This window comes from Rhinichthys klamathensis, unplaced genomic scaffold (assembly GCF_029890125.1).
Source record: "Rhinichthys klamathensis goyatoka isolate OS25496 unplaced genomic scaffold, OSU_Roscu_1.1 h1tg000053l_1, whole genome shotgun sequence".
In the NCBI taxonomy this organism is placed as follows: Eukaryota; Metazoa; Chordata; class Actinopteri; order Cypriniformes; family Leuciscidae; genus Rhinichthys; species Rhinichthys klamathensis.
The window spans coordinates 3,538,389-3,562,394 of record NW_026606598.1 but is presented as its reverse complement, the minus strand read 5'-3'; the positions used below and the strand labels follow the sequence as shown (position 1 = coordinate 3,562,394).

Genomic DNA, 24,006 nt, shown 5'->3' with positions numbered 1-24,006 from the left:
TGAATTAAGCTCTAACAAATAACATTATTATTTTTAGATGCTCTTTGCCATGTTAAATAAAATATGAAATCAAATAATATAGCCTAATAATTGTACTGAAATATGCTGACTCTTCTTACCACAGTACGAGGTATTCTGAAGCCAAATATGTATCTTCATGTTGCTCCAGCAGGCGTAGTCCCTCTTGCTCTGGGCTGCCTGCCTCTGCGAGAACATAAATTTTTATATTTTTGGCTACACGTAAGGAAGACTACACGTCCCAGAGTGCATCTGTAGCCTCGCGAGAGTGAAGTTAACGCTCGCACATGCGCGGTTTTGCGTCCGCTCGCGTTTTCTCACGCGCAGTCAATGGAGTCACTGCGTGTTTGTGGAAATACAGACTTCTATGAATATTCATTAACAGATCAGTTTATAATACTTAATTTAAATGGTTTATAATCGGATTCCAGCTGTTGCTTGATGTCAGTAAGGTGTTTATATGCGTGTTTAACACGGCGTTACGATTCACTGCGGCCTGACGATTAAATCTCTATCATAGTTTAGTTTTCAGTCAGTAATCAAGTGTGTGGACTCATGTAAATATGGCAGACGAGGGAGCGGTTGTGATGCAGCAGATTGTGGACAGGTGAGTGAAATAAATAGAATGTAAACAAACGGCTATGTCAGCTACATAAGCAGCCAGTCAGTATATATACATATATATAGGCTTTATATAGTTATTAATATTCTTAAAGAACAATTATAGTAGCTAATGAGTGATTGGTTACCGGTTTAGAGCTTTTATGCTCTGTTAGTGTTACTTACACGATGTGACGTCTTTAGCGAGGGGGCGTGACCTTGAATTGGCCATTTAATTTTGTTTTGATTCAGTCTTACTCCTTTTGTTTATTTAGCCTACTTGTAGATAAGTGTTTACCAACCCCTGCTCTAAATATACATATTTGAAAACGATATGTAGAACAGATTTTTATGTTCTTTCCAATTTTGACACAATTATAGTAGGTTTACTATTATACTACAGCAACAATAATATACGTACATGATAATATCATTATTGACAATAGTTATTAAAATGTTTTTTTTTTTATTATGGACAAAGTAATATTTGACATAATTGACAATAATAAAAACGTAATAATAATTTTGTTATTATTAATGTGGTCTTGGGCCATGTGTAGATACTAAGCTTAGCATGTTGTTTCTTGAATGGCTGTTATATAAGAGTAAGTTATGTGAGCAGTACTTTACTTATTAAATAAGTTAGTTTATCTGTGAAATGCTGTTGTTTTCTGTTGAATGTAGCATAAATGCATTTTGTAATGTCATATTATAAAGTATAAAAAGTGCTTATATCACTTCTTGCATACAAATGTATGTTATTTGAGTTGTTAAGTTGATTAAATTATCTTTTTAAGCAGTGGGATTACATCTGGTTATGCATAGATGTAAATCTTGGCTTAGCATTTTTGTTATATTTGTATGTGTCATGTGATTGCAAATGTTACTGGGTTTACCAGTTTACATTTCAGAAGTTGAAAAAAAAATAGTGTTATGTCAACACATTTTGACTTCATATCATAATAATATGATCATTACATTACCAATGTTGTATGTTTTACAATCTGTGGTATGATTGGGGTTTATTTTCTGAGTTAATCAACAAACACAGCTTAACTTGTATTGACCCCAGAATATTTATTTAATAGTAAAACAGTCGTAAAAAAGTCATGAGGCATGATTTCTGTTTGATCTGACTTGCACACCTGACCATGATGGTTTTGGAAAAGCTCAAAGAAGCTTTTTGCCACATGACTTGTGTGATGTTGATTCTTGAGTATTATGAGATTTAACTTTTAATGAACCCAGCTAGGAGGACAGAGTGCCCTGGAGAAGTTTATAATGACACTGTTGTTGTGGTCAGTTTTTACAGATTGACCCTCATGGGTCATAAATATTGTATATTCCCTATAATTGCAGATTTTCTAAATATAGGAGCATTTTTTGGTAAATTACATGGACAAGTTCTCATTTCAGTAATTATGCATTGGGTCACTGTGTCGAGTCGAGCTGTTCGGTGTCCTGACCTCGTCTTTGTTTTTCCACTGAGACTGTCCTGTTTGCCTGAGGGCCAGCGCTTGCAAAATGAACTAGAAAATTGATGCTGCTGATGTGACACACACTCGAGCAGATCTGTCCTTCCACTCGACAGCAAGATGCTAGAATCTTTCATATGCTTGCACTACCATTCAAAAGTTTGGGGTCAGTAGTTTTTTTATTTTAAGAAATTGATACTTTTATTCAACAAGTATGCATTCAATTATGGAAGCTTGTTTCCGCCACGGAATAAAAATAATAAAAAGGTAATTTTGAATTTTGTTAATTTGCCATTCTGGTTTCTTTGTTTTTAAATTCTCTGAAAAAAGTAAGAATTGCTAGATATAAACCCCCTCAGAATTGTGACATTTGCCATTGCGAGTTATAAGTCTGAATTGTGAGATATAAACAATTTCCTTTTTTATGAATTTTTTTATTATGTGGCGGAAACTAGCTTCCATATTAAATTGATCACAAGTGTCAGTAATGGCATTGATAATGTTACAAAAGATTTCTAATTCAAATAAATGCTGTTCGTTTTAACTTCTGTTCATCAAAGAAAACATGTCACTGTTTCCACAAAAACATGAATCAACAGTTTTCAACATTGATTCAAAATAAGAAATGTTTCCTGAGCAGAAAATCCGCATATTAGAATGATTTCTAATGGATCATGTGACACTGAAGACTGGAGTAATGATGCTGAAAATTCAGATCAGAGGAGCAAATTACATTTAGTAATATATTCAAATTGAAAACAGTTATTTTAAATTGCAATAATAATTCACAATATTTTTTTTTTTTACTGTATTATTGATCAAATAAATGCAGCCTTGGTGAGCTCTTCTTCCAAAAACATTAAAAAATCATAGCAAATCTTAGCAACCCCATTCCTTTGAACATGCAGCTAGTGAGGTGAGTTTTGAACATGTCGTCGTCTCATACTTCTGTTTACATTTCAAGGAAAAGTATATTTAGAGGCAAGTGCTGGACTTGTGTTAGTAAAGTGGATTATTGGCACATTAGACATATCTGTGTCAGTTGTCATGGTGAAAGCTCTCATCTCTCTCAAACGGATCCTGCATCCTACTCTAATGTCCGTCACTGAGGCAACAACCTTCACAGGTCTGTGTGAAGCAGATAGCCGTTCAGCAGCATGAAGCTCTATCAGATTCACACACACACACACACACACACACACACACACGGTCTTATCAAGGCCTGCCACCCGCAGCTGCTCTCTCTGCAGTGCAGCTCTTCACCGGTTGAAAAGACGGGGTCATGCTTAAATCCTGTCTGACCTTTACGTGGCAGACACTCTATCACCCTCTTTTGTTCTCGTCGGTATTCAGAAAGCTGGCTCCATTTATTTTGGCTGTTTTTAAACCTCACTTTCTCTGCCTTATTGTTTTTCCCGGCACAGCTTTGATGTGTTTCCACATCATCATGGATAAAACAGGCCGTGAAATAATTTTTTAAAAGCCATGAAATAATCCAGCATCTTTTGGACCTTATTGGTGTTATGTTCTTTTTGATTGAAATGTGGTTTTGCATGGTGTCACTGTCTACTAGGGATGTATTGGTACACAGAAGTCACGGTTCAGTACGTACCTCGGTTTTGGGGTCGCGGTTCGATACGAGTTCTGTACAACAGGAAAAAGCAACAAATCCCCAATGCTAGGTTTCTGTTCATTTGTTTTGAACAGACATTAGTGCAGCAAATTACAGTTTGTTCCACCTAGCTGCATTAAGTCCTCCCTGAGGTAGTTATACTGTACAGCCTCCTTTAGTGCATTAAGAACTAAGCAGTAAACACAATGCACTCTTGCATAGGTCTTTTTTTTTTTTAAGTTACTTGATCACAATCAGCTACAAAACTGAGAAGTATCTCTTGTGTTATAAATGTACAAAATAAATAGAATAATGAAAAATAAAACTTGTGCAGTTTTTGCACTCCTGTTGTGTATTTCTGCCTAGCTCCGGCGATTGGCACATCTGGATGATGCCGTCTGCCCACTACGCCCCTCATTATAACAACTTCAAAAACTGTCATTTATGGTCATACAGAAAATGAAGAAAACAAACATGCCGCTTTCTGCCGTCTTCTATGAAGTTAGTGGAGCGTGTCACACAAATTTTTCGCCTTTCGCATACATTTTTTCAGCGTTGTTAAAATGATCCCCTTTCACACTGATCTGTGAAAACGACTAAAACGCTGTATTCTGCTGCCATGCCAGTAGTTGGCGATGCCACTTTGTAAAAAAAAAGACGACACGCCTATAGACCGAACACCTAATACGCATGCACATGACGTCACCGTTTTCACAAATTCACGGTTTTGTTGTTTAAACAGAGACAAGAGCTTTATCATTTTCAAAAACTTGAACTTTGAAATCTGTTTTCAAGTTTGTTTTCAGACCCCCCAAACTCGTTTTTCTTCCCGTTTTTAGCTGGAAATGGTGTCGTGTGAACGGTTCCTAAATGACAGGCTGCATCATACTTTGTTTTCAAAGTCATTTCAGTGTAAGTTCCAGTTGAATTTTCCTTGATTTACTATTTTTTTTTTTTTTATTCTTGCATTTTCATAAATGCATGTTGTTAAATTTTTATTTAAAACTTGTTTTATTTGTAAATAAAGCAAATTATTTTTTTCATTTTTTCACATTTATTTTAGTGATTATTAAAAAACTAATCTTTCTTAGAGCACTTGATTACAAAATTATTTGCACATTCATATTGCAGGGATGTTTCCCAGAAGTTTTTGTCAGTGCCCCTGAGATTTTAAGTGAATATTTCAATAATTTAACAACACATTCTCATGTTCATGGTTTTCTGATGTTGGTTAATAGTCACTTGACATGTAGGTAATAAAATATAAATGAGTGCATGTTTCATTTTCTTGAACAACAAGTACTAAAGAATAGTAGTTAGGGTTAGTGGTCTGTTAAAATCCTCAAGCATGAAAAACAGCAAACTAAAATGTGAACGGCTGGCTTTATGCATTTTCTGGGAGTCAAGATTTACAGGATTTTAAAGTGGGCATGAAACGGAAGTTGAGTCTTTTCTTCCCTATTGTGACGTATCTGAATGAAACGGCTTCTCACACAAGAAAATCAAATGTAGGGCAGGACTTGATTTTTTACATGGGGAATTGATTGGATGTGTTGCTGGATCATTGTGGTTTGCTATTGGTCGATCTGATGTTGTTGCAGGCGGGAGGGAAAGTTCATTTGATTTAAGATTACGAGCGCACGTCAATTAAAAAAATTAATGATGTGCACAGATACATTTATTAAATACTTCAATATTCCATAAAAAAAAGAATTTTCTATTTTGATTTCATGGTGACTTTAATATATGTGGCTCTGAAGTTCTCAATTGTTTGCAATTTTATTTTCTGGGTAATTTCTTGCTTTGCACTGGGATTTTTGCAGTATTACTCCTGGAATAGTCCCATTTTTAAGAGGAAATTGCTGTCAGGATTTCTTTTTTTATTGTATTTTAAACATGTCAAATATAAATGTAGTTTTAATTATGCTGGTAGTTCTGTGTGGTGTTTGAATTCATGTTTCTCCTGGCTTTATACTTTTGCTGGTGAAACGTGATCTCGTGGATGGGTCTTGTGACTTTAACCACAGGGGAGAGAGAGTGTGTGTTTATGGATCAGCAGTATACCCCCCCCCCACACACACACACACACAAGTATAAATATAGACCACAAGTTCAAGATGACTGGCGTTACTGGAAACCAGTGACTGAAATTACATGAACTCTAATGTAGCTAGTGCTCAACTAGTAAAACCAACTAGTCACAATCTATCACATAATAATTCTGTTTAAAACTGTTGGACTTGAATAATGGGGACAGCGGTGCACGCACACACACACACGTACACACAGAGAGAGAGAGAGAGAAAGAGAGAGAGAGAAAGAGAGAGAGAGTAGTGGCCAAAAGTGATGTCTGGAGGGTATTTGTTTTTAATTACCCTACAAGGTTGCTTAAACCACCAAAATATGAGGAAAACATTTAATATTTTTAAATATGAAAAAAAAAAAAAAACCACTAAACTTGATTAAGTTATTTATCTGACAAAAAATATTTGCCAAAAAAGTCACGTGTTTGCTTCCATGTTCAGTGTAATTATTGTTACATTTAAATATATTTAACTGATACGACTAAAAATGCAGTTGGATGAACGCAGTTATTAATATGACGGTTTATTGCCAGACAACATGTCATAATCGTGGCATTTATGTAGTAGAGACGGCTTGGATCTCGGAGACTCCTCTGATGTCGGTTCCCCGGCGGTGGAACTCTCTCTTGCTGGCGGTTGGCTGAAAGGTTTTTCGGGTTCTCACAGTCACGTGACCATGACCCGATGAATAAAGGCATTGTGCCGAGGTTTTAATGCCTCTTTAAATACAGTCTGATCTGTGTAGCAATGAGAACACGCAGGAGAGTTTGTGTTTGTAACATTTGTGATGCACACCGTTGACCTTCTTTTTGATGCTATTGCTCATATAGCCTTTGGTTTGGGGTTTATTGGAGTGTTTGTTCAGTGTTTAATACATTGATTTAGGGCCAGATTTACTAAACAGGGCAGATTAGCATGAGAGCGCAATTCCAAAACAGCGCTGATGGGAGTGGAAAGTTGTGCGCGTGATCTACTGACGACACAAATTAAAGAACACAGACGCAGCCGGATCATTTCCATAATGACCAACACAATCTACCAAGAGCAGCGCGAGTTAGCGTCTGGTTTAAAACGTGCTTTTTTTGGGCGGTAAATAATGGAGCAAACACCAGTAAATTGACGAGCGCAACCCTTAGTAAATCACCTAGCATGATTTTTTTTAACACCAAAAGAGGGTTTGCGCTGTTAGTAAATCTGGCCCTTAGTTTTTCCACAAACTGCTTCCACTTTATCTGGCCAAAATCCAAATAAAGCATCTAAACTTTCGTCATTCCAGTTTTTAAAGCAACACTAAGTAAGATTTTTTTACCATAATGTTTCCAAAATCGTTTCAGTGCATGGTTCATGAAGTCGTAACAGGGTGAAAGTAGGGCTGTCGCGATAACCGCAATATTGCAATACCGCGCTACTGACAGGCCAACCGCAGAGGAATGCAAGTAACCGCAGCAACCGCCAAACCGCGTTTTCTTTTTTCATAAGGCCACCCTTCGTAGTTCGTACCATGTGTATTGAATGTTAAATAAGTTAATAATGATAACAAGACTGTTTATCATGGTGATTTGTACAGAGGCTTCGTGGATTTGGACTTAAGCCTAAACAGACAGTGAATGAGATCGCCTGAGCGCGTGCGATTACCTGCGTCTGTCTCTGAAGTCAAGTCATGTATATTTGTGAAAAGGTTGCCGTTTCCAAGGAAAGCGAAATATTTGTCGTACCATCCTTTTAACGTGTAAGGGTAGGCTATTTACCATGAATGGCGTCAGCGCTGGTCAGCATTACACAGCGCGAGGAAGCCGTGGGGGGAAAGCAGCGACTCACGCATTGGTCTCTAATATTAAGTGAAGCATTGCTTCAGCTTTGCCCAAAAGTGAAGCATTGCTGGCCAGCTGAGCCTTGAAAAGTGGAGCTCAAATTAAAAAATAAAAAATTAACGCCTTGTTTCATTACATCTATCATTTAAGGAATCAGCTTTTTTGAACGTTTTCGTTGAATGAACGGTTTAATGACGCACTCAAAGACAGTCCGTTGGCTTAACAATGGAACTGCGCGCTGAGTGACAGTCTTTCAATGCGCAGAGACGCTGTTTAGTTTCGGTTACATTGGTTACATTGTTTTTGTGTATGCTGACCACGTCATAACAGGTATTTATAGCAACAAATAAATATAAATAAATAAATGGCGGTAATACCGCATTTGAGCCACTCAAAATTACCGCAAGGGAAATTCCTTCACCGCGACAGCCCTAGGTGAAAGGCACTTATGCCTCCGCTTTGCGGTCCTATATTTGCTATAACCACGCTGTAAGATTGCCAGATCGGGTCGCGTTTCTGTAGTTCTAATGAGACATAAGAAAACTACAAATTTGACGTGCTTTACGTCAAGCGTTACAATAGTCATTATTTTGTTTTTCTTTGTTTCTGATGTCGAAATACATCATACTTTCATGAAATCATGCAACATACTCTACCTTGTCTGTGGACATCGTTCATTCCAAAGCCGGTGCTGGATAAACAGCGAGCGTGCGTGCGGCAGTAGGCTGCGCTAGGCTAAAGTATTTACGACAGCGGTAATGGACAATTCCGTTTCCAACCTGTAGGGCGACCGCAGAGGAAAAGTTACTTGGTGTTGCTTTAAAGCAACATCAGTCAACGGTAGCAAAATTAGCCACTTTATCCATGAAAACTCATCCTGTGTGAAATAGTAGCCGGTGTTAGGGCTCTAGAGTTCAGGATATTTCAACTATTATCACAGTTCCAGAGACCCCCCTCGCTGTTGTATAGATTGTGTTTCTGTGTCATGTAACCGGGCTCTTAACATGTAAAGAAAGGTGAGTGGTATCGACTTTCTGACCTCCTGATGGTATCTTATAGACATTAGAGCGATATTCTGCTAGAAGTAAAGTAGTAATGAAAATCGAGAATCTGCTTTCTGGGCATTTGTTCCTGGAATATTCACATGAACGACTTTTAATGACTCATGATTCAATTCTATTTGATTTTGATTCAGGGAATCATGAACTTACAAGTAAGACAAAAAAAATGAACTACCTTATTGTTGAACCCTGTATTACAAGGTAAGATGATCCTCTCTAATAAAAATGAGTTGGAGAAATTTCTAATTTATTATTTTTTATTAGTAGTAGTTTTTCATTTGAATATTTAAAAAAATATGTTTATTTAATTATTCCGTAGTAGTCTATGATTTATTTGTATAGTTATATAGTTTATTTAAATAGTTTATTTTTTTGTATATTTAAAAAATGTTACTAGTATTTATTTTTTATTATTAACTTACAAGACAAGAAAAAATTAAATCCGTATTGTTAAACCTTGTCCTCTCCAATGAAAAATGAGTAGGAGAAATTTATAAAAAAAAATTATTTATTAGTAGTAGTTATTTTTTCTAGTTTATTTAAATATTAAAACAAATATTATTAATATTTATTTTAATATTTCATAGTAGTTTATTATTTATTTGTGTAATGTCTTTAAATATTTATGTATAATTTATTTAAATTGTTTATTATATTTTGTATATTTTAAAATGTTATTAGTGATTTAATTTTATTTATTTATTTGTGGTTTAAAGAATTATGATGTATCTGCGAATAATTTCTCTTTCACAAAACAGACACAAATCTCATCATGTTATAATACGTCATACCGTGTGTGTATTTACTGCGGATAATATAGCCTGTAGTTTGAAACTGTACCCCCGTTTAGTGAAGGCAAACCAGCTTAAATCAGATTCTGTTTCACAGCACAATTTGTTTCAGCTGGTTTATTAGCTGATAATCTGGTTGTCTGACATTGACGGGACACAGTTTGAGTGAGGGGCGACGGCCAGATGTCTTGGGTTTCACGCGGATGATTGTGTTTCTGATGTTTGTCATGATGGAGGCTGGGTTACAGGAACAGGAGAAGCAGAACCTTAAGAAACATGGAGAACCGTCTTTGTGAAGCGCTCCTCTCCTTTCCTCACTCTTTATTTTTCTTCTAGTCTTTTGTTCTTCATCTATGATAGTTGATTTCAGGACAGAATCATTCTAGACACAATCTAAAACAATTTTCTAGTTCTGTACGAAACAGAATTGTAAAACTAAAAAAATTGATATTTACAAACATATTACACATCTTACACCCTGTTGCTTGTTTTACAAATACCAATACCTTTTTATTTAATGAAGTATTTTTTGGTAACACTCTACTATAAGGTGTTATTTTTTATCATTAGTTAAGGCATCAACTAACGTGAACTAACAATGAACAGTATGTATTAACAGAATTTATTAACCTTTGTTAATGTTTTCAGTTCACAGTGCATTAATAATGCATTAACAAACAGATACAACTATTGATCTTAAAAATGTAGTAAATGTTGAGATTAACATTATTTAAGATTAGGCTAATAAATGCTGTGGGATTGTTCATATTATATAACAAATGAAACCTCATTGTAACGTGTTACCAGACACCCCACCAAAAAAATCAAATGTTTTATAGAAGATGAAGAGGTACATGAAATTACAAATCCATGCTTTCTTGGGTCTGTGATTGTCATGTGATGGTTACAGGAGGTTCATGATCCCGGTCACCTGATCAGCTCTTCATCCCTCATGTTTTATTCAAAAAACGGACAGAACGGAAAATCTGGCGCAGGAACCTGAGAGAAAGTCTCTGTCTTTCCTCCCACAGCGCAGAAACACTGAGAGATTTGACATGGATTATTTACAGGATTGACATTATTATCATGATACTATACGATAAAATAATTGATTTTGTCTTCTAAAGCATCTTTTTGTCTACAATCTTAGAAAAAAGGGTTTAATGGGTTTCTATATAGAAGAAAAACTATTCTTGACACAATTTTAAAGAACGCTTTATGCCATTAAGAAGAAATGTCTTATGCATAATGCTTTCATGTTTAATAGGCTATTTAAAAAAAAATTATAGGGATAAAGTTAAGCTGTTTAATTCATAAAATGTAATTAAAATAAAAAATGAATGCAAACTGAATCAATTAAAACTAAATGTGATCCCATGGGAGCACATAAAAGGTTCTGTGTGTGAAACGCCTGACAGAAGCCTTTGATTTCTAAGAGTGTATTCAGGGATTTGCTGCAATAATCTAAAAATTAAATTAAATGATTTTAATTGTTTATAAATTATCTCTATTTGCAAGCTTTTCTCAGCAAAAATGGTCATTTGGAATTGTGCATGCAATTGGGATAATTTATTGGCATATTATATAATTAATTCAATAAACCCCTGCTAAATAAAACTAGTTTATCTTGAACACACTGGTTTGGAAATGTTCGGTTGGTGAATGAACATTTTTCATGATCTGGTTTCATTTGTGCTTAGTCACTGACCCATTTTACTCTGCAGTTTTATTTTTTTCCCCTTGAAGAGTTGAACTATAAAAATAACTCCCTTGAATTTTACACAATAACACGACAAACTTTCTCCTCACCTTTATGTTTTTATACTTTAGTAAGAACGCATAGCAAGCCAAGTGCTGATGTCTGTCTCTTTTTTCCGTGTTTTCCAGGAGTTGCTGGGTGTGTTTTGCCACAGATGAGGATGATCGTACAGCGGAGTGGGTGCGCCCGTGCCGCTGTCGTGGTTCCACTAAGTGGGTTCATCAGTCGTGTCTTCAGCGCTGGGTTGATGAGAAGCAGAGGGGAAACAGCACCGCACGCGTCGCCTGCCCACAATGCAATGCTGAGTACCTCATCGTGTTCCCTAAGCTTGGTATGACAGCTCTTCAATGCTGAAGTGTCAGTCAGCTCTTAAAAACTGATCTTGAATCAGTGTTTAATATACAACTCAGAATTCAAATATTTAATCTTTAACATGTTAAAGTGTCACTACATCATCAAACGTAATTGCAAAAACAACATGTTTGTTTTTGCAATTATGTTTGATGATGTAGTGACACTTTAACATGCTAAAGATTAAATATTTGAATTCTGTTAACCTGCACTACCGTTCAAAAGATTGGGGTCGGTATGATTTTTTAATGTTTTTAAAGAAATCTCTTAGGCTGCATTTATTTGATCAAAAATAGAGTAAAACAGTAATATTGTGAAATATTTTTACAATTTAACATAACTTTTTTTTTTTTTTTGAATATATTTTAAAATGTAAATTATTCCTGTAATGCAAAGCTGGATTTTCAGCGTCATTACTCCAGTGTCTTCAGTGTCACATGATCCTTCAGAAATCATTTTAATATGCTGATTTGCTGCTCAAGAAACATTTATTAATCAACTTTGAAATCAGTTGTGCTGCTTAATATTTTGGTGGAAACTGTGATACATTTTTTCAGCACGTTCAGTAAGGCTAGAGTAGTAGACAGACAGTCACGTGCACCACAAACAAACAGCAGCCACATTAACAGTTCCTCCTGAACTAAAACAACAAGCTTATGGTGCGTTCACGCCATATTGTAACAGTAATCACGAGATGGCAACCCGTGACGTTCTGCGGATTTATGCTTTTCTGTCTACACTATCAACGCTGAAATGAATCTGAGTCAGGTGGTACAAGTCAGCTCTGGTTGTGTACGTTCATGTGTTTTGAAGGTGGTGTGGCATTAAAAACACTCTGAAGGGAGGGTGGGATCTCAGGCTTTCAAAGCTAGCTTGCTATTGCTAGCTTCTCCGAAATTGCCTACTCTACCTTTAATGGCCAAGTTGAAAGTGAAAATATTAAATACATCGTCCCTGCCTTTGCTGGGAATATAATACACCGTTCACTTTTACATACCACACATTACAAGCTGAATTCTAGACATTTGTGACATGCTTTCATAGACTTCCTCAAATGTCACTGCAGTAGTTATGAATAGTTGCATGTTTTTTTTTTACACTTAGTAGGTCAATCCTGATTCCAGAGAAATCCTTCTTTTGATATTGGTGATGAGGCTTTGTGATTGTGATTCCACTAATCTGCTGCTCATGAAATGAAATGTCATTTTTCATCCTCTTGCGTTTCATCGCTTATGTAATTGATCAGGTTAGAGTTTAACAGCATTAGTTTCTCTTCACGGTGTGCTAATAATCTTCCTCAGACTGCATCTCCTGAGGGCCAGTCAGTCGTCCTCTCTCGCTCTCTGTCTCTTTCCACAGCAAGGGGTTATTCTGGGATACGGTTGTCAGGGTTACCGTGGCCAGCTGTGAAATTGCTTCAATCATGCTCCCCGTTCAACTTTCAAACTTGAGAAACTAGTGAGGGTTGCCTGTACCACTGCTCAATCTCAATGGCAATATTTTAGTTGCTTTGCGAGCTTGCATTCTGAATCGTCCGAGAAAGACTTGAAACGGGTAGATATGCTGGGTGAACAGTGAAGTCCGATTCATGAACGAATTCATAAATCAATCTTGATTTTACTGCTTGTTCTGTTCTAGAGCCTAGTGAACTGCCTCGCAGTCTACATAGGCAGCATCCCAACTAGCATTGATCCTTTCTGAAGGATCATGTGACACTGAAGACTGGAGCAATGATGCTGCAAATTCAGCTTTGCCATCACATGAATAGATACAATTTTAAAACATTAAAATAGAAAACCGTAACTTAAAATTGTAAAAAAAAAAAAAAAAAAAATCAGTTGTTACTGTATTTTCATTCAAATAAATGCAGCCTTGGTGAGCCAAACTCTCACGACTCCCAGTGGCCCTGCAGGAGCAGGACTGGACACCCCTGGACTAGAGGTTTCAAAACTGATTTGACTTGAAGATTCTGACATGAGGAATGTTTTTCATAAGGTCTTCTTGTACTGTTGGTAACAGATGAAAATCCTGATGAGGCACATTCAGTTGTCAGATTTCCGCAGCCCGCAGACAAGGACGTCTTTTCACATCAGACTGACGGGAAACTGCGTTCACACATTACCTGCACAACACTGCAGTGCAGTTCTTCACACACACTCGCATTCCTTCCACAGGACACATCGTGTTCATGTTCCATGTTCATTTTATATTTAGGGTATAATAATGCGTGATGTCTTGGTGGATGCAGTACTCTATTGAACCCATAGAGTTATTTCAGACCTCCAAGTGATTTACATTTCAATTGATTTCCTTTTGCCTATGTGGAATCAGTTATTTAGGCAGTAATTGAAGTTTCTTTATATATTATTCCACATTTCCACACATGCATCTGTCCTGCTCTACTCAATGATGAAGACAGTTGGGCTGTTTCGAACCCTAGTGAGCGGTCTGCTCTCTATATGATATCTATACACTGCTGTATAGTAGGTACTACATTTGGTTTGAGACTTTTTCCAACTGTTAAAAACAGGTTGTTGTAAGTATGTTCTCTGAATTCGGCCTAAATGATCCTATCTTAATCTTAAAAGGCTGCATAATTTAGCAGTTGTGTATGATATTTGACATGATTTTATTTATATGATGCCTTTAAATGTTCCCTAGGTAGGTCACTATGGTTTGAAACAGAGTCTGAAATAGAGATGGGTATTAAATGGTGTGCTATGCAATTGCTTTTTTGAGCAAAGTGGCAGATACGAAGATGATGAAAGAACATCTGTCTTTTTCAAATATAATACTCCTGATTAACTTTCAAGATGTTCTTCAGACCAGTGCAGCTTGAGATGACATCACACTGAAGTTGTTTTACGCAGCTTGGCATTGGAGAGGGTTTGTTGGGAACAGAAAGTCCTTGTTCCACAGCAGTTCTTTGGCAGGTGCTCAGCTGGTGTGAAACGAGGGAGAATAGACTGCAGATGTATTCCTGCTAAGTGGAGTTTAGTTTTAATGATCTTAATAACGGAATCTGTGGCCGGCAGCAGAAAATGCCTGAATGTTTCCTGTTGCCAGTAGCCATTAGCTTCTCACTGCAGTCCCAGAGAGAAAGTCAACCAGATTCCGGCGCTGTTATCAGAATATTCCATATTCATATTCTTGAGAGGGGTCAGTGTCGTGATCTCACACACCACACACACACACACACACCAGAAAGTGTCTGCTCTGCAGCATTTGAGAGCTGAATTAATATGCGTTGAAGGCTAATTTACACATAGAAACTTCTCACAACCTTTATAGGAACTTTTTGGTCAGATGACGAATTTGTTTAGGAGTCGTTTGTTCTTTGGTTTTGTACTAAAGACAATCAGCCCATACGTTTTCTCAGGCCTGAATATGAGATAAAATAAAATAATATTTCTTTATAGTTTAATTGTGGTTCACTTAGTTTGATAAAGATTGCCCTGAAATAAATATATATATATATATATATATATATATATATATATATATATATACACAAAAAAATACTATAAATCTGTATCATACTAATTAAAATAAGTTTTTTTACTGCAATTCAGTACTTTGCTAAAGGTAAAATGGTTTTAAATTGTGCAAAATTGTTATAAAATAATAGAACACAAAAAAATATACAGTACATTCTCTTAATTTTCTCTATGCAAAAATAAATGTATTTTCTTTACATTTTTCAGGTAAAATCTGAACTATCGTTGAGATGTTTCATGTTAAACTCTTTCTTTTAAGTTCTTTAGTTGGTAGAGCTGTGGTTTCATGTACAGCGCTGGATTAAAACGCTCTGTGTATGATAAATGGTAAGTGGAAATGAAAATGAAGTCATGATTCAGCAGAGAAATGAGGAAATGAATGTCCTCTTCAGTCTCCAGAGAGTCGTCCTAGACATCTCCTGCAGTGGAGGGTATTTATAGGTTGAGAGGAAAGCAGGTTGTAGGTCAGTAAATATTGCATGATTTCATTTCCACTTTGAGTATTTCCTCATTCCTTTTTAGGACCGTTTCATAAAGCATAGGTCATTGAGCCGTGTGTGCTTTGCAGTGGTTGTAAAACTTTATTCATGAGTCATGTAGGATTTAATCATCATTGGTCACACATGGAGCGAACGATAAAGTGATTATCACTCCTATCAACTTTGGTTGATTAATCACGACACAGTCAGGCTGAGGCCGAGTGATTCCCAACACCATGTTTCACATCCGAATAGCACCTTCTGCCCCCTGCTGGAGAGACGCAAACCAGAGTCACTCCTTCTTTCATTTCTGGATTCATCACCCTCTCTTGATCCTCCTGTGAGAGTCACATGATTCAGACCTCTATATCAACTTGTTTTTCATATTCAAATCTGTTGTAACATTGTAAATGTTCCTGTCACTGTTGATCAATTTCATGCATCCTTGCTAAAAAACAAACAATTCACTGACCCCAAACTTTTGATTGGTGGTATATCTGTAGTTATAAACTGATATTCAGCTGAAATTAGGTAGTTTATTCAGTTATCATGGGATAATATTATCATTGTGTATATTTCAAGATTTCAAGAAATCACCATTAGCCTTTAAAAATCCCATTTTATACTAGAAGAGCATGTTAAAACAATTATTTGATCAATAATATGTTATAACAACATGTTTTTACATTGCTTTAACTCATCAAAATAAGTTAGGCAATTTTCCAAAATGTTTATAAGTTATACAAGATTCAACAAATTTCAGTTTAATGTAATTTAACATCCAAGTTGATTGTACTTAAAAATGAAGGCAGCAACTTTGTTTTGTGTCCAGGGCCGGTGGTGTATGTGCTGGATCTGGCAGACAGGTTGATCTCGAAGGCCTGCCCGTTTGCTGCTGCTGGAATCATGGTGGGATCCATCTACTGGACGGCCGTCACGTACGGGGCTGTGACTGTCATGCAGGTGAGACGTCACTCACAGCTCAACGGATTTCACAAGCATTATTTGACTCTTAACAATCTGTCTGTGTTCTTCTCTCAGGTTGTGGGTCATAAGGAAGGTCTGGATGTGATGGAACGGGCCGATCCTCTCTTCTTGTTGATCGGCCTGCCCACCATCCCAGTTATGCTTATTCTGGGGAAGATGATTCGCTGGGAGGATTACGTGCTCCGCATCTGGAGGAAATACTCCAATAAGCTTCAGATCCTCAACAGTATCTTTCCAGGTCAGTGGTGACTAGGGTTGTTATCTTTAACTAAACCTATGTAAACATTTTTTTGTTAATTGAAATAACAAAAGAAAAAATATTAGATGAACTTCTTATTTCAGTTAGTTAAGACAACGTTTAAAAATTTTTTTTTGTTAATTAGTTTAAATAAAATGATTTTTTTTTAATGGAAATAAACTAAAACTGAAATAAAGATAAATAAAACCTAAATAATAATAATGAAAAAAGACAAAAGCACATAACAATTAAAAAATTTTTAAACTAAAATTAAAGTGAAAACTAAAATGACAAAAATAAAACATAATTTTAAATATTAATAAAAACTATAATAATATAAAAATGATATAATCTGTGCCTATATTACATAATTGTGGACATTCTTTATATTTATAAATGTCCACATACACATGTATTTAATTATCTTTTGAATGCTATTATTATGTTTATTATTTAATAATTATATTTATTATATTATTTAAATACACTCACCTAAAGGATTATTAGGAACACCATACTAATACTGTGTTTGACCCCCTTTCGCCTTCAGAACTGCCTTAATTCTACGTGGCATTGATTCAACAAGGTGCTGAAAGCATTCTTTAGAAATCTTGGCCCATATTGATAGGGCATCTTGCAGTTGATGGAGATTTGTGGGGTGCACATCCAGGGCACGAAGCTCCCGTTCCACCACATCCCAAAGATGCTCTATTGGGTTGAGATCTGGTGACTGTGGGAGCCATTTTAGTACAGTGAACTCATTGTCATGTTCAAGAAACCAATTTGAAATGATTTGAGCTTTGTGACATGGTGCATTATCCTGCTGGAAGTAGCCATCAGAGGATGGGTACATGGTGGCCATAAAGGGATGGACATGGTCAGAAACAATGCTCAGGTAGGCCGTGGCATTTAAACGATGCCCAATTGGCACTAAGGGGCCTAAAGTGTGCCAAGAAAACATCCCCCACACCATTACACCACCACCACCAGCCTGCACAGTGGTAACAAGGCATAATGGATCCATGTTCTCATTCTGTTTACGCCAAATTCTGACTCTACCATCTGAATGTCTCAACAGAAATCGAGACTCATCAGACCAGGCAACATTTTTCCAGTCTTCAACTGTCCAATTTTGGTGAGCTCTTGCAAATTGTAGCCTCTTTTTCAAATTTGTAGTGGAGATGAGTGGTACCCGGTGGGGTCTTCTGCTGTTGTAGCCACTCCGCCTCAAGGTTGTGCGTGTTGTGGCTTCACAAATGCTTTGCTGCATACCTCGGTTGTAACGAGTGGTTATTTCAGTCAAAGTTGCTCTTCTATCAGCTTGAATCAGTCGGCCCATTCTCCTCTGACCTCTAGCATCAACAAGGCATTTTCGCCCACAGGACTGCCGCATACTGGATGTTTTTCCCTTTTCACACCATTCTTTGTAAACCCTAGAACTGGTTGTGCGTGAAAATCCCAGTAACTGAGCAGATTGTGAAATACTCAGACCGGCCCGTCTGGCACCAACAACCATGCCACGCTCAAAATTGCTTAAATCACCTTTCTTTCCCATTCTGACATTCAGTTTGGAGTTCAGGAGATTGTCTTGACCAGGACCACACCCCTAAATGCATTGAAGCAACTGGCATGTGTTTGGTTGATTAGATAATTGCATTAATGAGAAATTGAACAGGTGTTCCTAATACTCCTTTAGGTGAGTGTATATATGGTTTAATATTTTAAATATGTATTCAGTGTTATAGACATCTCCTAATTTATCATGACCTGCGATTTCTATCTACATCTTTCTGCCATTTTTTTTCTACCAACAGAAACAAATATAAACAATTCTATTGTCTTAATGGAAAAGTGAATTTTTAAACACTAATACAAAATGTATTGATTGCAAATGAAGTGTAAATGAACACTTATTTTATACAATATTAATTCAAAATGCAATATTTGAAACCAGTTTAAACTGTCAGTATAATTTCAAAACGACACAATGAAAAACTAAACTAGCTGATATTTCTGTTTATCAACTTGCAGGGGCTAAAATGAACACTGCAAATGCCAAATGCAAGTAAAAATCGGAGTATATAAAACGGTGTCAATCACCAGTTGGCCTGTAATATTTTTTATGAATTCTAACAATGCAATGTTATGAGAACATGTTCGTGAACAAACATGAACAACAGCTCGAGACCAGCGCAACATCGTCTCGAAAGTTTGAGCTTTGCCAATTTAAATATTCAAGCACAAGAAGACGCGAAAGGGAACTCAATTCATTATGTGTCTGCACACAAAACTTTCTACACAGGGCGAATTGAGTTCTCATTCTTGTCTTCTTGCGCTTCAACGGACAAATTCACACAACATTTTGTCAAAATGCCCCTCTCGGTATCCTTTACTAGTATCTTAGTAAACATAGTCAGTTATGGCTTAAGTGAACGTAAAAAGTAGATAAAGACAACGCATGTGTATCAGTATCAGTATTGGACCAGCGCATTAGTCTTAAAGTGACAGCAGCCTTATATTCCTGCTGCTATTTGTGTTTGCAATGCAGTGTTGGGAAAGTTCACTTTCTACATGAACTAGTTCAAAGTTCAGTTCACAAATTTTAAAATGAACTAGTTCAGTTCATAGTTCATACTTTACAATTTTGAACTAAGTTCACGGTTCCAAAAAATGAACTAGTTCATAGTTCTTTTTTTCCATATGTTGCTGCGAGCTATTTTTTTTAATTATTGCCACAACCCATATAATATATTTTATCGCGGGCAAAGTTTGCACAGAAATGTAAGATTTTTCCCATCCTCACCGACCTTGTCTTAAAACTGATCATACGATGCGACGCCTCCTCGATGCTTTGTCGACTACATGCTGCTTCTTGTCTTGATGACGCACGCGGCGGCCGCGGTGCGACACTGGGGGCTTGTGTTGCCAGATTGGGTGTTTTTTTCGCTACATATTAAGGCCTGTTTACGCGTGTTTTAGCCGGGTTTTCGCCTGGAAGGCTCTATAGAAACCTGGCACCCTATTGAACGAAGTTAAACTGAGAGAGCGTGCATTCACAGACACCAGAAACGTTCATCAGGCAGTAATACAGTATGGTCAGTTCACGTTCGCCCAAAATATGAACGAGTTCATGAACTATCGTTCAATGAACACGTTCAGGCACAACACTGTTGCAATGTTAGTCAAACAACAAAAGAGAAAGAAAAATTCACTCAATGCTCTTGACTGAATAACTTTTGTAACTTCAATAAGGGTTAAACAATGTTTATTTATACAGTGAAGCCTATCCGGTCATTTTACATTTGATTATGTCTCTACATGAAAACTACTTTTACTTGTCTCTATTAATGTTTTTAATTTATATTAGTTAGGTTAGTAGTTTTAGCTGTGTGGCAAGTTTTAGGTTTTAGTCAGTTTTAGGCCCTGTTTACTTATATTGCTTACTACAAGATTTTGTGAAGTTGTCAGCAAAAATGTCGTGTCATGCGCAGGTATCGGCTGCCCAGTGCCCAGGATCCCGGCAGAGGCCAGTCCGCTGGCCGATCACGTGTCGGCCACACGGATCCTGTGCGGAGCCCTCGTGTTCCCCACCATCGCCACCATCGTGGGCAAACTGATGTTCAGCAGCGTCAACTCAAATCTTCAGAGGACCATTCTGGTACGAGGAATATGGTGGAAAACTAGGGGCCAGATTTATTAAACAGGGCAGATTAGCATGAGAGCGCAATTCCCAAAACAGCGCTGATGGGAGTGGAAAGCTCTGCGCGTGATCTACTGACGACACAAATTAAAGAACACAGACGCAGCCGGATCATTTCCATAATGACCAACACAATCTACCAAGAGCAGCGCGAGTTAGCGTCTGGTTTAAAATGAGCTTTTTTGCCGATTTATAATGTTGCAAATACACAAATACAAATTGACTAGCGCAAACCTGTAAAAAAAAAGTAAATCACCTTGCATGATTCATTGAAATACTCTCCTCCCATAAACTTTGCGTCTGAAAGGGAAACTCCTACAAATGCATACGCAATAAGATCAGCCGCAAAAACAACCCTGTCCTCGCCTTTTCAGCGCTAATGTTTCACTGCGTGTCTTTAGTAAATCCTGACGGTAGTTTTTTAACGTTTGCACAGGCGCTAGCTGTTAGTAAATCTGGTCCCAAGTCTATGATATGTGCACATGTACCCTCATACTGATGACCTTAATCTCTCTGTCTCTCAGGGTGGCATTGCGTTTGTGGCTATTAAAGGGGCGTTTAAGGTCTATTTCAAGCAGCAGCAGTATCTCCGGCAGGCTCATCGCAAGATCCTTAATTTCCCCGAGCTGGAAGAGGCCTGAGCTCATCGACCGATTCCATCCTCCGTCATTCTGATTTCACGCAGCTTTAAGAGACACTACCGTGCCGCCACACTACTGGACATTTTTTTTTTTACAGAGGCTGGATTTGGTTTTCTTTTCCCTGTGAATGTGACTCTTCTGTTTGGAGTTTGAACAGTGATTCAGCTTTATTTCAGTCGACATAATCAGACCGAGGAGTCGTCTGTTACTTATTTTATGGGCTTTGACCTTTTAAGAAAGAGATTGAGGAAAAATAAATATTGGAAGAACGTTTTATATTAATAAGTGATTGTTTTATATTGAATTAGAAATGTTCGGGTGAATCCACATCTTTCTGAAGCTTTAAAGTATCCTTAACATGCAAACGACAACATGCCGTTTCACGTGAAGCACTTTTGCTGGTTCTTCCTCCATTAATTAGCCTAACAAATGGAATATTAAACATTTAAAGGCAAACATAAATACCTAAAGCAGTTCATAATGAGCTAATAAAATAACCTTTATTGTGTGGTGGTTCTTCTCAGATAAACTACTCAAAGAAATTGACCAATTTCACCCAAAAATCAAATATATTTTGCTTAGAATTTTTTTGTTTCAATATGAATTAGATTTAGTATGTATCATATACTACTATATAATATACTTAAATTTATGCTTTACAAATGTCTTTATTTGAAATATTTCACAAATCAAAAAAACGGCAAAAAATCCTAACCATAGGCTTTTTGAAACAACATTTTTATGCTGATTTTGGGGAGAAATATGATCCTGACAGCGTTCATTGTCTTGCCTGCCTTCGCATAATTTGATCGGCCTATCATCTTTATTTTCCATCTTTGTAGTGTTGATGTCTGAGTTTCAGGGAGTCACTTTTATAATTCAGAAATCATGTGATAATTTGATTGAGTCTGTTGAGAGCCTTGTAGAAACTAAGAATCCAGTCTGAGTGTTTGGTCCTTGATCGATTACTCTATTAAAACATTATGGTAACCGGATGCCTCATAACTGCTGTTAATAAACCTGTTTCATAATAGATAAATGGCCTCTGGTAGAACAGTAAACTTTTAAGAGTAACAGTGGCCTTTTTGTTAAACCACGACAATATGTGTGTCTTAAAGGTCACATGGTCCAGATGGACAAGTGTATTTGGTGAACATGCCAATTTTTTCTGAATCATTGTGTTTGATGACTTCTGATTCAAGAAGCTCATCTGGGAGAAAATACTATATAGATACAGTGCAGTAATGGCATACTGAGCAACAGTACACTACAGTGTGAATTTATTAAACATCATCTAGTGTGCATTGAGAGGCAGGTGTTTTATTTTAAAAAGCTTGTGTAATTAAAGGTGCAGTAAGCGATTTCTGAGAAACACTGTTGATATTTGAAATCAACCCAAACAAACACACCCCTCTCTTCATTGCTCCGCCCCCAACAATGCATTAAACGCAATGCAAGAGTGGATGTGTCTTTATCATAGCTGAAGCGAAGCAAAATAGAGCTTCGAGAAAAATAAAGCAAAGATGATGAACGAACGACAAGGAAGAACAAAAAATAAACATACAGTAAATACAAGCAAGAGTTGGTAGTTAGTCACCAGCAGCACAGCAGCTCCAGACAAACAATGACCCTCAAAACTGTCCTGTTACTACAGCTAACATTACAACAACAGCATATCTTAGTTCTGTGAAACACCAAAACCAATGTTACTCAGTTATGGAGCAAAAACAACAACCTTGGCGTCTGTTTTCAGGTCTTCCCGCTTTGGTCTCTCCAGCGCTGGAAAGCTTTTCTAATATTAACACGGGTCCAGCTCTTGCCTGATCAGAACCCTTCTTTTTCCAGTGATATTCCTCTGACCTTTTCTCTTTTGTAATGTCCCTCAGCCATCTCTCTTTCTACAGTCTTTCCTCTTGCTCACTCTCTCTCCTCCCCCATCATGAGTGGGCACGCCCCCTACTGCTGATTGGCTACAAGTGTGTTGTGGTGCTCGGTTCGATCCACTTTCAACAGCGTCTCCCAGAAATCACTTACTGCACCTTTAACTCCGCTTTACTCCTAATTAGCTGTTCGAGTATTATTTTTCCATAGAGCTAAAGCACATCATTAGAGCTTCTTGATGATAGACGTAACACTGAAAGAACATGCTTAATGTTGACATAGTTGCTAAAAATAGTGTTTATCTACACCAACTGCAAGACAGTTATTCTGTTGCCTAAATATGATTTTAAATTCTCACCATCTTTTCAGCATTTAATTGTGCTGTATAATTTCCACGGCACAGTAATGTCTCCTGTTGTACAGATGAAGCATAATGCCAAATACAGAACATGTATGTTGTATAAATTGATGAGTTGTACAGATACGGCTTCTGAATTTATAGTTTCTGGTTGATTTATGTAAATAAATGTATTTTTCCAAAGCTTGACTGTGTGTTGGGCAGATTCAGTTTTTAACTTGGACTAAAATCCCGGAGGATTTTCAATGCACGTCTCTTAGCTTTGAGATCAATTACTAGTGTACTCCTAAAATCTTTAGCATCAAGATGCAGAGTTGCTACCCTTCTGTAGTATTATTTTTCAGATAATCAGTCTTGCCTCATTGGTTGATCTATGTTCGTATGCACAGCCCAGTCAGATCCCTCAAGCGAATGGGTTGTAATGTGTGTGTGTGTGTTGATGCTTTGGGAACAGAACACACTTACATGCTTTATCTTTAAGGAGGCGATATGTAAACAAACAAAAACAGAAAAACAGGGACAATTATTGAGAGCAGGAACCCATAGGAATAAATGTATTTAAGGGTAATCTGAAATACTGAAATATTTACTCACTATATAAAATATTATCCAATATATTACAATATTATATAATATTTTACCCAATATAACCACTAATTATTT

At 36.9% G+C, this 24,006-nt stretch overlaps 2 protein-coding genes across 5 annotated transcripts in view; one reads left to right on the top strand and one right to left on the bottom strand.

Moving 5' to 3' along the window:
- The window catches only part of cpeb3 (cytoplasmic polyadenylation element binding protein 3), a 35,939-nt gene extending 35,708 nt beyond the window's left edge, over positions 1 to 231 (bottom strand). For all 4 annotated transcript variants that reach the window (XM_056248220.1, XM_056248221.1, XM_056248222.1 and 1 more), the window contains exon 1: positions 120 to 231. In XM_056248220.1, the coding sequence (XP_056104195.1) occupies positions 120 to 216 (97 nt within the window). In that variant the 5' untranslated portion in view covers positions 217 to 231. The remainder of the gene's footprint in view (positions 1 to 119) is intronic.
- A 291-nt stretch (positions 232 to 522) lies between these two features.
- On the top strand, positions 523 to 21,130 carry marchf5 (membrane-associated ring finger (C3HC4) 5). The gene is made up of 6 exons (XM_056248226.1): positions 523 to 625; positions 11,340 to 11,542; positions 16,371 to 16,501; positions 16,580 to 16,763; positions 20,255 to 20,421; positions 20,988 to 21,130. The coding sequence occupies exons 1-6, from the start codon at positions 582 to 584 to the stop codon at positions 21,102 to 21,104; spliced, it is 846 nt and encodes a 281-aa protein (XP_056104201.1). The 5' UTR covers positions 523 to 581; the 3' UTR covers positions 21,105 to 21,130.
- The last annotated feature ends 2,876 nt before the right edge of the window (positions 21,131 to 24,006 follow it).